The 17,550-nt window shown below is 45.7% G+C and overlaps 1 protein-coding gene across 8 annotated transcripts in view; it reads right to left on the reverse strand.

Moving 5' to 3' along the window:
* LOC106748766 (potassium voltage-gated channel protein Shaker) overlaps positions 1-17,550 on the reverse strand; it is a 59,177-nt gene that overhangs the window by 24,377 nt on the left and 17,250 nt on the right. Inside the window, exon 1 of one of the 8 annotated variants that reach the window (XM_014627619.1) lies at positions 7,713-7,817. The exons of the other annotated variants lie outside the window; for them this stretch is intronic. Within the exon in view, the coding sequence (XP_014483105.1) occupies positions 7,713-7,723 (11 nt within the window). The 5' untranslated portion in view covers positions 7,724-7,817. Of the gene's footprint in view, positions 1-7,712; positions 7,818-17,550 lie in introns of those variants that run through there. 8 annotated transcript variants of the gene reach the window in all.

Raw genomic sequence — 17,550 nt, forward strand, 5'->3', positions numbered from 1 at the left:
GCTGCGAAAAAAAGGGAGGAGGGGGAGGGCGGTTTGTCGTGGGTGAGGGTTGCCGTGGCGGAGGAGGAGGACGGAGGAGGGATGATGACAAATCGGGCGAGCAGGATGCTCGTGCCGGTGAACACGACACCGAGCGACATCGAACGACGCCCGTCCTCATTGTCGTCGTCGTCGTCGCCATCGTCGTGAGTTCTCGTGTGTACCCGACCAACGACCATGCGTACTGATCGCCCAAGAGGACACGAGTGTGCGCCACAGCCTCCGTTGCGGAGCATAAGTTTTCTTAGGGACGTCAGCGAAGGATCGAAGTTCGATGTCAGCCCGAGAGTCCGAGTAACCGGAACGCAGAATCGGCGCTCAATAACGATCGTTCTTTTAATTAAATGAAATAAAGAGAGAGAGAGAGAGAGAGAGAAGACGTCGGGAAAGATGGAGACTAAGTCGGCAGGAGAATTACGCCGTAATTCAGCACCCTTGGCACTCGCGATATCTGTCGTTGGCTCGTCGCGGTTTGATAAATGTCAGACGATTAATGCCAGCTCATCGACGCTCCCGGCAAACTTGGGCCAAACTTGGCGCACTGATGCCGCAACTGTACAGGCAGACCGGGACGAGCCAACAGAATGCAATATCAATTACTGATGCGCAACTGATATCTCAGTACGATATGACTGACCCAAAAGATTCGCGTCTACAAACCCAGTCGATGCCGAAATGTGTGTGTGCATATATGTGTATCACTCACGCTGCATCGGCGAATTAATTCATCCGACCACATTGAGGGTAGAAAACCGCAAGTGAAAATTCTTTCCGACCGAATGGACGATTCCCTCGACGCGGACTTTATACCCCAGCTATGTGTCAGAACCGGCTGTGCAACCATCGCGGCAGTCGAGAGCTCGTCATTTCGCGCCCTTCGGCGCACCACCGTTTGATAAATGCCAGTCTACCGTAGCTGGTAACGGACTTTAACTCAAACTCCGCGACCTGGCGCGTCTCCTTCCGTGACTCGCACACCCAGCCAGCGAGCGACAGAGCGACCTACATACATACATCGACTGGCGGTATCATTTCGCGTAGACGAAAGCTCCGCAAAAGTTTCCCCCGGCGCACACATCCTAGAGAGAGTGGAAGGAAATAACGGTAGCATGTGGCAGCGTTGCAGCGTAACAGCATTGATCTCTGTCTTTCCTCTTTCTCCCTTTCTCCCTCGCTGCCACTTCCCTGCCACCCCCGTCCCGTTTCCGCTCTATTCGCTTTATCTCCGCCGCTTCCCTTCTTTCCCGCCGACTTTCCCTATTTCTCTTCCTCTCCCTACCTCCTCCTCCGCCTCGCCCTTTAGCGCCCGCCGAACCCGCTCCTGATATTGCACACACTATCGGCGGTAATTCCTCGGAAAGGGAGTAAAGGACGAGAATATCGCGAGGTTTCGGATATCCACCGCACTCGGCGATGACCACAAATAATCTTGCGTAAGATAAGGAGGAGCGAGCAAGAATTTTAGGGGTAAAAATGGGCCAATGCGCGACCTGATAATTGTATTTTTTGTGTCAAGCATTTACAAGCATTTAATAAGAATTAATTCGTCTTAACTTGGACATTTTCAATAAAATTTGGATCACCGATATTAAAGGTATCGGTAAACGAGGCTAAAACCGTTTTGCTTCGTTCGCGTGCATTCATCCCTTTTCATTGCTGCGCATTATAGCAGTGCAGAGCAGCTTGGAAGAGCGGAAAACGCGAAGGGGAGGACGGGACGAAAGTATATCGGGAATCGAACAGTTCGAAACGTACAGAGGAAAGCAGGATCATATATAGTCGATGTTTAATTTCCCTCTTCCACCCCGCTCAGGCCGACTCACTTGTAACATGATTCGCGCCACTTCCACGCGAATCATTTTATTCGCTCACTATGGTTCTCCACGGCGATTTCATTCTATTCTCTTCATTCTCGCTAAGACCTTTTCTCGACATTCACACCCTCTTGCCGCTCTTTTTTTTTTCACTCCCTTTATCTATACCACCCTGTTTCCCTCTCCCTCTCATCTATCCTTATTTATTCCGCCACCCTTATACCCTCTTTCCAACCGCTTCACAGTGTAAAGTTCCTTTGGCAAAAATAAAAAAAATCTGTTAGATTAATCTTCCAGTTTCCTTATTTGACTTTAATGGTGTAATATCTCGACATTCTAACTTTCTGGTAACGAATTTTCCGGACATTTTTACAAGCGCGTCGAATCAATCACAAGTGTTATTTTGCGCGTACATTCTTTTATTTACACATATACCGTCACATAAATTGCCATAATTTTCCTCACTTCTGACGTCATCAAAGAAGAATAGCCATAGCGAGTATCCAGGAGACTTAAACACTTTTTTCCCCTTTTCAAAAACTTGTAATGAGAATTACAAAAAAAATCATGTGTTTTGTTTTACAGATTCTAAAAAATTAATGTCACAATAACGTTTATTTTTATGTTAATATTATGTTTATGCTAAAATAAATAAAATAATATATAATGTTTATGTTGAAATAATTCGATATATGTAACTATTCAATAATTGGTACTACTATCGAAAGGAACATTCCTTTTCAGATATTATATAATGTTTAACAAAGTATAAATAAATAACATATTTCTAAACATCTGTGGCATTTAGGTCAATATATCAAATAGAAAAGGAGAAATAACATTTAGTTAAATTTGGAAGAACGACTTTTGAATGAATTTCTTATTTATTCTTTATACACTGTGCGCTCCGTCATTCTCCATTCTGTTTCCTATCAATAACAATTCCCGTTTCTCTCTATCTTCCTTCTCCTATTATGTCGGTTACATTGTTTCAGTTACGCGAGTCCCCTCCACTACCTATGCTGTATCTCTCTCTCTCTCTCTCTCTCTCTGGCATTATCTCCTTCTCTTTCTAGCTGCATCACCCTTTCCCCTCCCCCCTTTCTCTTTCGCTCTTCATCTACATCTCACTCCTCGATAGTCCTCTCTCTGTCTCGCCGGACCTCTTCTCGTCGCACTAACCGCACGCAATCAATACATTCCCCTCTATGGCGTACACCCCTACCGTGAACCTCCACCCCGACTTCCACTCTTGATTCTGGCCCGCCAACCCGACGACTCTCTATATTACATGCACTCTTTTCCTTCTAACCTTGTTTAATGTCTCACAAATTTTATCGTATTCTTTCAAACGCAATATATAAATACGCGCGATATCGTAGTTAATAATTAGTGTTAAACCCGGGGAAAAGAATGAACGAAATAAACCGTCGAAACCGAACAAACGATCCTCCGGTCTGTTCCTCTCTTCTCATCTCCTCCCTTCCCTCTCCGCGTTACTTCTCGCGCACGATTCTCTCACTTGAAGTTCCCGTGAACCTCTTCTCATCTCCAACCTCCGGTTCCTCTTCGTTCTCTTTCTCGCATGCCTTTCGCCACGACTGAGTCAGCTGATCCGCCGACACGTTCCACCACCATAGAGCATAGGTCAGTGCATCATCCGAAAGCGCATGCCGGACTATAAGTGCGGCAATACTACTGATAAGGCCGCACGAGCTCTTCTGAGTAGCCCGCTCGAGGGTGGACAGAAGAAGAACGTAGTACGATAAATGCGAATACGTTTACCGGGAATTATCGGGAGAAGTATTGTCATAATCGTCGAAACGATTAACCCCTGCATTACGTAACGAGGAAGCTCACGTGCGATTATTACGTAGAGCCAACAGAAATCGCCTTCATGAGGAAAAAAAAAGCGCGGGGGGCACTTATCGCGGAGTGAACTTTTCTAAAGGGTTTCCTCGCGTGCGTCGTGACAATTTGCCGGTCTTGCGCTAAATAAGCTGAAAGATTGTTTCGAAATAAACGTTTTGCGGGACGAACACGGCGGAACGAACAGAGGCGAAACGAGTGTGACGCGATGCACTCGCGTCTTAACGCTAAAACTATCAAAGCGGTCGAATGACCGGTTTGTAGTTTTTTTTTCACATGAAAGTTACTCCAATTTCTAATAGTGCATTCTCCGAGATCAACCGTAATTTTTATCGCAATGTGTAAACGAATAAATACTTTTGCTTTTGCATTGTGTATTTTTTTTTTTTCAAAAATCTTATTCAAACCGCTCCAGTAGAAAAGTACGCGTTAATCGTCGGTGGTTTTAGTGTTAAACCGGCCGCCGAAGCTGGCCGTAAGTCCGGATCTGCAATAGGTGTGGTAAGGTTTAAACCGCAAGAAATCGGCCAATTACAGTCGAATTATAGAGGAATAATCAATTGTGATTGTGTGGAATTCTTACGGCTTAAAGCTTTATTACGCCTATTGTAAAGTTCCGGATTAATGATTCGCGATATTCTCAGCCTCGCTCGCAATTAACCAAGCTGATTCGCCGCGTCGAGTCCATTAATTTCCGTCCATTAAATTCAATTGAAGTATCAAAGACGTTGGAGGAGGGGGGGGGGGGGAGATCGCGATTAATTTACGCCGTTAAGGATAGTTAATCCGGTGAAACCTCTCGGCTCTAAATAACCGCGCGTCGGGAATAGCTTTTATTCGTGAAATGACGGCTAATAAAACAAGTTACAGCGCGCATAATTGAATGATTTATTGGAATCGGCCGGCTTGGTGGATATTTTTTTTTCTTCTGCCTCCTCCCTTTCCTTTTTTTCACTCTCGGTCGAATATGGCCGCCGGTGAAACTGCCGCCGGGAACGGGCAGAAAAGGCTGGACGGGAAGTTCTTTGTGGGAGAGGCGAACGTCAACGTCAACGTCGAACAAAACCAGCACATCCGTTCGAGAGAACATAGAAATTAATTTCCCTTCCCGTTCGCGCTGCGAGCTTACTAAATGGATAGACGCATAAAGCCGCTCCATTTTCTTCCGTCGCGGGATTCGCGATTAACGGAGTCGCGAAGATTCGACGCGTTCACCACGCGTCCTTCCTCGAGTTATTGCCTTTTGTCGGGACAACGAACGACAATTTTATGCACTCCAGCGCTCTTATTGAAGGAAAAGAAAGGGAAAAAATTAGCAGACGAAAAAATATACATCGGCTATGCGTATGTCGTCTCACTCTGCTTTTAACTTCCGCCCTACAAGACGAAGCGGGACGATCTCGCTTGGTTGGCTCACAATTCGTCGCAGCGTGTCGACGAAATACGCGTTCCAAAAGTTAAGATACGTCGATAAATACCCGTGTATTTGGGTTAACCCGGAATACGGTCCACAACGCAGCGTGGAGCTAAGCCAACGTCGCGTAAGTTCCGCAGTTAAGTTCTCTCTCTCTCTCTCTCTCTCCCTTCCTCCCTCTAAATGGCAACATCTGTATATGCGGTCATACAGTTCCCTCTCTTGTAATAACCCATGTGAAGTTTCAAGTCATTCCGCTATTAACTCCTCGTTCGACAGTTGTTTCAGTACAAACGGTTCCAGCGATAGGGCAAAGTGGATAAAATTGGAATTCGAGGCGTGATTCTTCCTTTTGGGAGAAAAAACAACGAAGGAGATCCATAAAAGGATTTTCCCTACGTTGCGTCATGTCCTTCCCATAAAACCGCTCGACTTCGGGTAAACGAATTCAGGCGCGTCAGAGGAAGCATCGAAGATGTAACACGTCCTGGAGTTCCGTGAACAGCTGTCATGCCAGAAACTATCGTTAAAGTCCACGATACGGTTTTGTCCGACAGGCGAGTGAAAGTGCGGGAGATAGCAGAGAACACGGGCGAACTCAACCGAGCGAATTCATCACATTTTGCCCGATGAATCGCATATGAAAAAACGTGCCGCAAGATGAGCGCTCACCGGGGAACAAAAGCGTATGCGAGCATCAGCCGACTGTTTGGAGGTGTTCAAGAAGAATCCAGTTTCGTTTCATGCGGCGTTTTGGGATCACAGATGGAACTCGGATTCGCCATAACACATCTGAATGGGAAACGCGATCGAAACAGTGGGGATTCGATAAGGAGAATAGAATATCAACGATTTCATCGCTCACGAAATCTAAGACCGCGTTCATGCGGTCGCAAAAGATATCCTAGACAAATAGCCCGGGTAAAACGCTCGAGTCCCAAGAGCGGGGTATTAAACTCATCCAGACAGAGGGATTCGCTATCAAGGAGCAACCGCGCCAAAGAAGACAATGGAGAAAGGCGTGTATCACTAGATGCACTCGACAATTGATCTCTCTCGGTGAGTGCTTCTCTTGCGACGAGAGTGTCAGAGGATCCGTTGATTCCGAGCAACAAGAGCTTGAACGATCCAAGATGCGAGCGTGACTATGATTCCGTTCCACGTGCCGCAGTAACGGTTTCCGATCGAGCAGAATTCTGTAAACAACTTCATCGCGATAAAACGCACCGAGTTTCTTCGTGCTTTCGACAATGAACCTATTCGTTGATCTCTACTAGCGGCCTGCAAGTAACAATTGAACGAATCAGGGTGGCTTCGGACGTTTCATTGATGCCCAGCGGCGTATTCACGTGGCAACTAGAGTCAACCGTTCTCATCGAGGCCGTGAGCAAGAGGCAAAGAAGCTGACCTAAATAACTATGTCTGCGACCTGCTTTGCCCCACCTCTGCCGAAGCTGGTGAATAGATTCGACATGACGTACACACCACCTCATGGTCTCTCATTCTTCTGCTTTCCTGCTATCCCTGTCTTTCATACACACACGCACGTGCACGCTTAGTTCTCTCTCTCTCTCTCTCTCTCTCTCTCTCTCTCTCTATATATATATATATATATATATATTGTCACCGCAATTCGCGTCCGCGTCGGTTGCGGCACTTCTTCGCTCCCACCTTTGCGCGGCAGCGGGCCCACCTCAGCTAACTCGGTTGTCTTTCTCTAAAAACGAGTCGAATCCCTCGCTATCCCGCGTGGTAGAGCGTCGTGGTTCTTTCACGTTCTTCCTCGATACTCGTGGACACGTCGGAGAGCAGACGGGAGAGATAATAAATAAGAGACCGGTTAACAATCAAATAACCACACTTTCATTCTATTGAACTCTAAGGCAGATAACGACTTAATCCCACAGATAATCGGTCATACGGTGTGACATGGAAATAACGCTCTTTAATCAGCCTTGTGTCCTTCGCGAACAGGCAGCTAAATTCCGTACCACGGCGGGATTCCCGTAACGCGATCAAAAGGGAGCGATATCTCGCCTGAGATGTCCCGCGAGATGCTTCCTGCGGCGGATCAGAGCCGCTCGACGGCAGCTCTAATGCGCGCGTCCTATTAACGAAAAAGTTCTCCTGCCCGGCGTCGTTACGCGAATCTCGCCGGGTTTTCCGTTGGGCGTCAGCCGGCTCTTTCTCGACAGCGGTTACTGCTTCCGGCCGATCACGTACAGTCCGATCTAGCTCTCCGCCAGATGCAGTTTCCACGAACAAACGTACGAGCTCCTGACACGGCTCAATATACAATCTCCAATGCAATCCCGACAATAATTCTACGACTACTGTGCGACCGGCGATTTGAAAAGGCGGCCGAGCTTCGCGCCCGAGTCTCCGGGATCCTTACGCTCGAGACCTAAATCTCGTAAGTCCGGCCCGGCCCTACCTTCCGGACGCCACGGACCTCCAACGAGTTCACTTCCCGGTACTCTGATCGCGCTTCTGCCATCGGGAAGTGACGGCAACCGACTCGGAATGAATTCACAACTCTACTTCTTTACCCGTGGCTGTACAAGGTTCTCGCTCACCCACTCGACATCGGAAGCTCGCGTCTCCTCCTTGGGATTTTGTCCTTCTGCTACGGCAGCTATGCTCGTTCGCTCGGACGTCTTGCTAGCTCGCCGTCGGGCCACATAGTGTCGAGCAGTGCTCGTCACTTCGCCCAAGAGGCAGCCCCCGCAAGGATCTGTCACGCCGCTCGATGCGGCTTCCAATTGGTCCTGCCGGCTAGATCACGCGTATCAAGAGTGCTCGCGGGAACTCCGCGTCTGTTGTTATTTCGACGCTTGTTCATCCTTGTTCTTTCCCGTGACGACATTCGACCACTGTTGGCCGCTCGCAGCCGTTCGAAAGGATTCACCCCGGGGTCCTCCTTCGCATAATCTGCGACCAGGTCACGGGGCCTTGCGCCTTTCTTAGCTCAAGATAGCCATCCCTGTTATTCGTTACCAGTCGTCTGTTCGGGAAAGGGAGATCTCCCCGTCCTTTCACGTGTCGCCCTAACCGCTCCTTCCGAGTCCTTGCTCTCTTACGTCCTTGGCTCCTCCCGGCCGCTCCGTTTCCTGTCTGCTCCCTCTCTTCCGGTGTTCTGACTCGGGGTGTTCTTACACTCAAAAAAATATATATAATAGCGGATCATGTCTCGTGCGCAAACGACGCAGGCTGGAAGGACTACCATCGCTACCAAAGGCGAGAGGTGTACGAGGCGCCTCTGCAGAAAGAGGAAGACGATCGGCTGTCATCGGGAGCCAAAGAAGCTCCCAAAAAATAGCGAAATTAGACAAGAAGGAGGGGGCATTTGGTACTACCTGAGGGTCGGGCGAGACGTTGTGATAAGTCACAGAGCTACCGATAGTGCGAGACGGTCCCGCACGACGAAAAACAAAGAAGAGAACGGAGAGGCCGCTGGGGTATGAAATGACCTCAGGTGACTATTCCCGGGTTTAAAGAATCGCCCAACATCTCGGAGCGAAAATTCTGGACGATCGAGTGCTCGAAGAATAACGAATCTAATCGATCCGACGGGAAAGCCGAGAAACGAGAAGCGTTCTCCTCGATGTTAACATGTCTCACGAAAAAATTGCGATATTCCCAGAGTACTTGGGCGGTGCGATTAACGGACTCCCATAATTTATCCGTGAGCGCGGTCATATTTCACTTCCGGCTGATGACGTCACTCGGATGTCGGTCAATTAATAACGACGCATGTCGAATTACCGGGTGTTCTCACGCTGGAGACCGGCTGATTCTTTCGACCTCGCGAGAACCGGAAGCTGGGTGATTCAATCGAATGACGCACATTTTTTTAACAAAGAAAAAAGATAGAAAAGACAGAATAAAAAGATGAATATTTCAATACACGTCTGATCGCGCGCAGACATTCGCGAGCAAAATATCCCTCTTTCCTCGCGGAAAGCTCTCTCTTTCGCATGGATCGCCGAGTTCCGGAAATACTGAACCGTAGACAAATCCTCAGAATGTATCTAATTATAGCGAGCACTCCGTCCGCGCGCGATCTCTCTCTCTCTCTCTCTCTCTCCCTCTCTTTCTCTCTCTCTCGAAATAACCGGCCTGATCACTCGTTAATAACACATGTACGAATGTTACATATCATATCACGTCGCGGAAACGCTAATATTTGCATTGCGATTTGTAAAACGCGTGCGGGCGCGCGAATTTAGAATTGTTTCCGAGAGGGAGCTTAAAGTGAGTCCCCGTCAAAGTGAACGCTGTATATTGCGCGGCAGAGTTCCTAGAAATTAAAAATTAAAACCGTCTCTATAATAATGAATGAAGCCGTTCCGGTCAGTCACGCCAGACGGAGTGGAATTTTACTCAAAAAGCGTAAATATCTAACTTTCATCTTTATATTTAGGGAATATATTTGTGTAAATATAATACTTCCGTTACTTTTACATTTTTTACGGGGGAAGGGGTAGTTTTTATGCACATCTCATATATATTTTCTCTAAAAGCCTGCATGGTTTTAGAACTATCCAACAGAACTGTTCACTCAGAACAATTTCCCGCTTATCTCGGTCACGATGTATACACGACTTATTTCTACGTAAGATAATCATTAGTATTCTTTTAAACGGGATTTACAGAATTTCGCGATAGGCAGGTGTGTTTTAAGAAGGATAAACGGAGCAACGAACAACCGCAACGCGCCATCTTTCCTTTCGGATTTCCAGAGATTTACGAGCTTTGAAGAATTTCCTGCGTTTTCCTTCCCCCTCTTCCTTTTCCCCCGCGACATCGAGATACGCTCAAAAATTTCGCATTGGTCCCGCAATTCGGTCGATAGGCGGGCGCACTGATCTCAATATGGCAATAAATGAATAGAGCCGACAACGACGTAAACAAAGAGGCGCGCACCGGCGAACTTTTCAGGTCGCCATCGCATGCCACTAGTTTCGCCGTTTCTCCATGAGATGGCGACAAATATCGGTCACTTCTCGCTACCCTTATCGACTCCATTGCACCAAGCTTCACCGCAACTGGTCATACGCCAGCATGTGCGCAAATCGTCAAGTTGTTTCGGCAATGGTATGTGTCGAGAAGTCGACCGACAGTCGAGGTCGATTCGACTCGTGCCGCTACGTTACACGATTGAGATCAAGTTCGACAGGCGATGCTGCCGCTGGTTGTCTTGAAAAAAGTACGACAAATTTTTCAAGGAATCTGGAGAACGCAATGTAAAAAGGGTGAGATTTATTTGAAGGGCGGCAACTCACGTCTATCTATCTCGCTATCATCCTTTTGTGGGTTTGATCTTATTCGACGTGAGTCCGCTGTTGAATGAAGAAACTAATGCCGGAAGCGAAATTGCCCGTTGATGAAATCGGGAGAATAATGTATCGCGTTGCTCGGCGAATTTGTCGGGCAAACTTCGGCCGAATATTACCGGAAAACTGAAGCGTGCCCTATCACGTAAACAAACCGGTCCGACGAGTGTGTAAACAGGCCAGGCGTTTTGATTTTTCCGAAATACAAATGGCGGAAGGTGGAGCGAGAATGCACGCGCCCAAGAGAGAGAGAGAGAGAAAGAAAAAAAGGAGAGGATATATTGCAACTCTCCATAATTAAAGGCTTAGAACTAAATCTATAATATTAACCTTAAAATATTCATCCTTTTACTCTGTGCCTAAGTTCCTAACCCTACGTTTCGGAGATTTATATTGATTAATGATGATTAATGATGAAAGAGGCAAGTTCAAAGGATTCTTAACACTTATGCCCGATTCTGCTATCATTTAAATCTAATCGACGATTAACTCAACGGAATTCCGAACGATCGCCTTGGCCAATTAGTTAAATTGCCCGAAATACGATTTAATCAACCCCATTCAGTTAATTGTCGATTACACTTAAACCATGATGGTGGAACCAGACGTTAGACCATCAACATAAGAATATCTGGACGAAGCGTAAACTGGTAATATAGGTAAGGGGAAAATTATTTATTTCGGGTCACAGAGGCTTCTTTAATTAACAACTCAACAATATGCGTGTTATTTGCAAAATGGCGAGAAACAGAGAAAAGGGAAAAGGACATCATCGGGGAGGACGTCTGGTTCAAAGATTCGAGAAAAATTTCGTCCTCATAGGCCGCGCGTTGAGTAAGTGGCAAATCGTGCGATATCTTCTAAGAAATTCTAACGAATCATAACATTGAACGGCCGTCTTATCTTCCGGCCTTGTTCGACCGGTAAGGAAAACTCGGCATACGCGCGCTCCCGTTCCGTCGGAAGCGCCTCGATTGGAAATCCCGCAACAGGGCGTGAACGGGGCGAATCGTGCGAAAAACAGGGTGCAACGCACCCGGTGATAGGTTCAAATTGCGTCTCGCAACAATCGCAATCGGGTCTACGCAGCCCGCGGAGAACGGCGGGGAATAACGGCCGTCGTTCCTAAATGAAGACACTCGCGTCCTATTTTTATGAACGGCGCGCGTGCACTCGCGGGTTTAACGACGCACGCATTTGCACGTGACATGTCGTTATTACGGGGATCGCGGGGGTCGGCAGCAAGATAGCACGAAGAACGAGAAAGAGAGAAGGAGGAGAGGGGCGAAGGAGAGGAGGGGGGGGGGNNAGGGGGAAGCGGGGATGCACGCAGCGTGGAAAATATGTCGCGAATAATTGCGGCTCGCGACGCAGATCGATGAATATCCCAGTCACACCGGGAGGGACACCCTGTAAGTCGTGTTTACGCCCCGCGTATCCACCGAGTGTCCTCAGCGTACGCATCGCGCGAGAAAATCCACGAAGGTGGACGCGAGAGATAATCCCGATTTCGCGATGGAATCTCGATGATCCGAGGATTCGGAGAGGGATGAATGAAAATTGAGATTCATCGTACGGCGACACGCGGCTCGCACGCAGGCCGATACCGACGAAACTGGCACACCCGTTGTGCAGTACACGCCGGTTTTACGGCTCGCAACTAGCATATTTGCGAGTGTAAGTAAATCCGCAGCCGGCATGCGCACAATGTGGAAGCACACGCTTGCGTGCACGTGCAACCCTTTAACGCATTCCTTTCAATTGCGATGCATCGATCTGCCGTGCACGTGTGCACCCACGTCTCGTATGCGCGCGGTGTTTCCCGCAGGTAGATCGATTTCTCGTCGAAAGGCGCTCTCCCGCGATGACGGCCCGGGGATATGTATGCGCGCGGCTTATCAGCATATGATAGATTGTCTCTTATTTATAACGATGCATTTTTTCGCGCTTTTAATAGCGCGAGAAATTCAGCCGCGTCCACGGGGTAGCGCGGCACCGATTTCTGTGTACTCGAAACACGCAGTCAAAAAGTACAAGCGGACTACCGTGATAACACCGATACGGAAAATCAAGCGCCGACGGGACTCCATTTGCCGGACAATCCACGGATTAAAAAGGGAGAAACGAATAGCCATTCGGCTGTTTTCTCGACGGTCAAATTAGGAGAGGAAAGCTGGCGTGTTTCTTACACGTGGAACAAAGATTGGCTAAATTAACCCTCGCGAGGAAAGATGGGGATCATTCATGATCTCACAGCAAGACCTTCATTTGTTATATTATTATGATATCTGTGAGAAATATACTCATGTTTATTGTTTCGTGTGACCTTTCTTTGTCTAATCGAACAAAATGTATATTCATATATTCGGGTCACGCGTGACTAGTGATGAGCGATCTTTTAGAAGAAATCGATTTTCTAATCGATGTTGAAACAGAATAACTGGAATCGATTTATTTGAAAAATCGGACTAAAAAATCGATTTCCAAAAAATTGACCCAAAAGATCACATACAATGAACACGTAAACATGTTTCTTTTTTATTTTGTAAGTATGACATATCTACTAAATCTAAAGTTAATTAGCCATGCTCATGTAAAAATGATTCGACCTACATTGAGAATATTTTAAGAGGAATAAAGATGAAAATTTGATATATGATTTAAAAACAAAGATAGTACAATTTTCCACCAGAACGATGCAAAAGGTGAAATATAGTCAATTTTCGTTTGACTTCCAACTGCTGTTAACCGAAAGTTGAGAAAAACGATAAGAACAATTTCGAATTTGCAATTTGCATTTCACCAATATTACATCTTTTACCACGCATGTTTGCAGCAGTCATAATGCGGCTCGAAATCAAGTTTCTCACATAAGCTTCTTACGTATTCAACTAGATATAGAACATAAAATCATTAATAATTAAAACCGCGTTCCCGCGTTCTGCAGAAATCATAAATGAAATATCAGCTTTCAGTTGAAGCAGTAATTAGGACTTCGATTAGCTGAAATTATAGATTCCTGATAACAACTTACAGCCAAATTTATCATCCCTTCGGGATCTTAAAACTATAGAAGAGCAATAGAACTATATAAGAACTATAGAAGCATTTGATTAATCATAGTCGAGTGCGAGGGGAATAATCGATCATGATTGGTCAATTTCTTAAGACTTAGAATTTAAATTTTCACCATAGACCCCGCTTAACTAATTACTACCCAACCCCGAATAAACATCATTGGCATATTCTGTCACTCAAGAACGCTACTGTTGAATTTTCCTGGATAACCGGTTAGAGTCGCCTCGATTATTTCGCGACGAGTCGTGATCTCAGAAAGACGAGTAAAGTGGTAAAAGTCGCAGCGGGTGGTCGGACAGACTTCGAAATACCGAGCTTGCGATTCGCCCGGAGATCAATTAACGGTACTCCTTTACGGTGAAATTTGATATCGTGTCTCCGGATAATTTCTCCGCGGTAACTTCACGCGCGGCGAACCGCGTCGGAAGCGGTCGGATAACAATACGCTGTCGCGTGGCTTCTTGCTTCGAATACCTCGCACGGGGACTAAGACGGTCGGTAAAAGCGAAACCACTGTTCTTACTGGCGCTACTGTACCCTGCGAAGAGATACCGTCCCGTCGATATCGCGCGACTACTCTTCGCTCCTCGTTTACCACTTATCAAGACGAATTTCACGGAGATAAGAACAACATCGGGAAGCTATGCGCGAGCATCGGAGCGAGAGTTCGTTATCTTTCTTCCTTCCACTCCCTCCCCCTTTCTCTTATTCCTTTGGTCATTGTCATCGATACCAATGCGAACAGCACTCGATTAATTATCACACATGAAAAAAAAAACAATACATATGGTTCACATAACCAGAAATATTTAATTGTAAGTAACACAGATGCATTACCTTACTTATCTCTGTGTGATAGATATGCGTATGGTTGATGCGACTTATTATTTTGGTGTGTCATTTATATCAAGATGCGCGTGAATTCGTTATGGCAACCAGAACTTGGTGGGGAGGGCCATACTGCAAGGCAGCGATGTTAGGAAACAAAGGTGACTGTTCTGGTACCCTGTAAGCGCGTAATATTCATCGAATATTACGTGAATATTATTCAACGTTAAAATAATATTCCTAATATTCTGAGAATGTTCTGTAATATTGTTTATTATTATATAGTTGCTATCACGGCGGCGCGCTTCCCCGACAGTCTCGCTTCATGGAGAAATCCCCCCGCCGCCGTTGCCGCACGTGTATTTGGCAGCCCAGCCCGTTTCTTTTTTCTGGGTTTTCTTTCCTCCCCCCTCCTTCGTTCTCACGTGCGACCGATCGTTTCTTCGAGACGAGAGCACCAGCGCGAGAAATGTAATCTCGAGAGACGGGAGACGAGCAATTTCGAAAGTTCCCGGACAGCGTGCGAAACACCATTGTTAACCGCCTCGGCATTGTCAAACGCCACCCTTATTCCTTCCTTATCACTTCCTTCGGCATATTCAAGCAGTATCGTTCGCTTACGATACATACATCGAAGAGGGAGGGAGAGGAGGAAAGAGGAAGGGGAAGAGAGCGATATCAGATATTTCGGCGGAAATTGACATTGGGGACACGGCGAGAGCAACGGGAACTTCTCAAGCCGAGGAGATCCGGATTCAGAGATGTGTTTCGACAATTCAATAAAACCGCGAAAAACGGCGCGTAAAATAAGGACGGGTAGGGAGAATAAATTTTCAATCGCCTCCCGTCGCCCCCCCCACGCAGAGGGAGGCCGGAGGGACGATCGATTTTTAAGGAAGCGCAACGCTCAGTGCGCGTTCGCGGGTTAATGTGCAGCGCACATTGTTCGATAGCTGGACGCTAATCGCAACGGATACACGCTAATATCCGAAGGCCGGTCAAGCCGATATTGGAAATCAATTATCTAACTGATGAGACACCCTCCCCCCCCCCCTCCTTCCTCGTATGCAAGTCATGTGCGTGAAGATATTAACCCGTTACACTTTCTCTCTCTCTCTCTCTCTCTCTCTCTGCGATGGAGCCCATTAAAGGTTCGGTCTTCGCGTCGGTTGACGATTTAATGTCAGTTGGCCGACGCGAAGACTGAACCTTTAACGGGCTCCATCGCAGAGAAGATAGGAAAGTAACTCGACGTGAATCCTCTCTTCTAAAAAAAGCGTGTTAAAAAATATCTCGAAATATCGAAATGGTAAAGCCTCTTTTCCGCGATGCTGACTGACTGTCTTGAAATCTCGATGTGTGTGTGTGTATGTGTGTGAAGACCGTGGCTTACTTCAATTCGTGACTGTCACGAACTGTCATCCCGGAGGTTACGTATTTAAAAAAAAAAACGTTACGTGTTACGTTACGTGTTTTGTAAAGAAGAAAAAATAGGAAAAAAGGGAATGGAGGAAAAGAAATAAAAAGGGGGGGGGGGGAGAGAGGGATGTATTTATATTATTTATGTATTTTCAAATTATTATTATTGTATAATTATTTATATTGTCGGATATCGTAGTTTTGTTATTATTTACGAGTCAATTATACGTGTTAAACAATTTATTTATATCTCATGTTTTAATCATAGTGACATCTTTACTCTTGATACCTCGGGTCACAATTTAACAGGATAATGAGTAAAATACAAAAAATAAAGGGACAAAAAGAAGAAAATAAATAAGAAAAGAGTAATAAATAATATAGAAGGGAGATAAAAAAGAGCAATACAAAGAAAGCAAGATACGTATTTATTATATTGTTGACTTGTAAAGAAATAATTGATAATTATTCAGTTTAAGAGACCCACACATCCAATAACCGTGACCTTGACATATATAGTAGAGGTCAACTTCCTGAGTAACCTTCAGAAGGTTTCAGCTGTCATTCATTATTTATCTATTAAAAAGTCATTAACAAATGTAGTTTGAGAAACGTAACACTTACTCTCAATCCTGGAGAATATAATTTGATGTAAAAATGATGATGTACAGGTGACCATAAGGGAGGGACTTCTCTCCTCCCCGTTGGTTAACCTAACCTAACCTAACCCAAACCCACCCTCTCCTCGTCAATAAAAGTTGCACTCAAGTTCTACTCTACTACTACTAGAAATAAGATAATTTCTTCGTCAGATAGAAAATTGCTATTTCTTTGGGTAACTTCGAATTTGCGTAAAGTTACAGCTTTTACTCTTGAGGAGAGGGTGGGTTTGACTTCAGTTAAATCAACCAGCAGGGAAGGGCGAAATCTTTCCCCCATGGATGGCCACTTGTACCTGTACATCATACAAAATTTTGTATCAATCACAAAATTACATGTCATATTGATAAATTCGTGCAAACGCATGTTGAAAATGTAAGAAATTGTCTTGAAATTGTCCAACTGATTGGCACACAGTTATACGCTATACTATTAATAACAGCAGAGACTATCAATAGCAAACACACATCGAGCAAGAATGCTTACCATATTTGATCGAAAAAATAAAAAAAAAACTAAATCTTAGCTGTAGTGAATATTTACATAGCATGCATCACATATTTACTTATTGGACATACACGATATCAGAAAGCTGTGCGTTTTATGTATGAAACTTTTTTACTAATAACTTTTCGGATTTTTTCTCATTAATAATGTTTCGGAAGATTGATTTAATCTTTCTTGCTTATTGGAAATACATGTAAAAATTAGGTTCAACGATGATCCGAAATCGCCGAAGTGCGCGGAAAAATCGGAAGTCCATCGATATTCGATATTCTCGAGTAAAAATTGCAAGAGTCGCGGACTTGCGCTCCGAATTACATCAGTTTCTCGATTATGCAAACCGGAGGCACGTCCCGCTACTTTCGCCGAGGGGGTTAATCACGAGGGGGTTAAAATGCGAGGATGACGCGTACAAGTCGAGAGGGAAACGCGAATGACATGCGATGGTGCGTCGAATATCGTCCCTTACTTATCGGCGAAGAGAATTACGTTTGCGTAAATAGGGCAGCGCGCTTCCGTTACATTTGAGTCCACCACCCGCGTTCCCCCCGCGTCGATTTAATTATCGTCGAAAGAGAGGCGGGGGGGG

Source organism: Dinoponera quadriceps, unplaced genomic scaffold (genome assembly GCF_001313825.1).
Source record: "Dinoponera quadriceps isolate SergipeBrazil2010 unplaced genomic scaffold, ASM131382v1 scaffold3164, whole genome shotgun sequence".
In the NCBI taxonomy this organism is placed as follows: domain Eukaryota; kingdom Metazoa; phylum Arthropoda; class Insecta; order Hymenoptera; family Formicidae; genus Dinoponera; species Dinoponera quadriceps.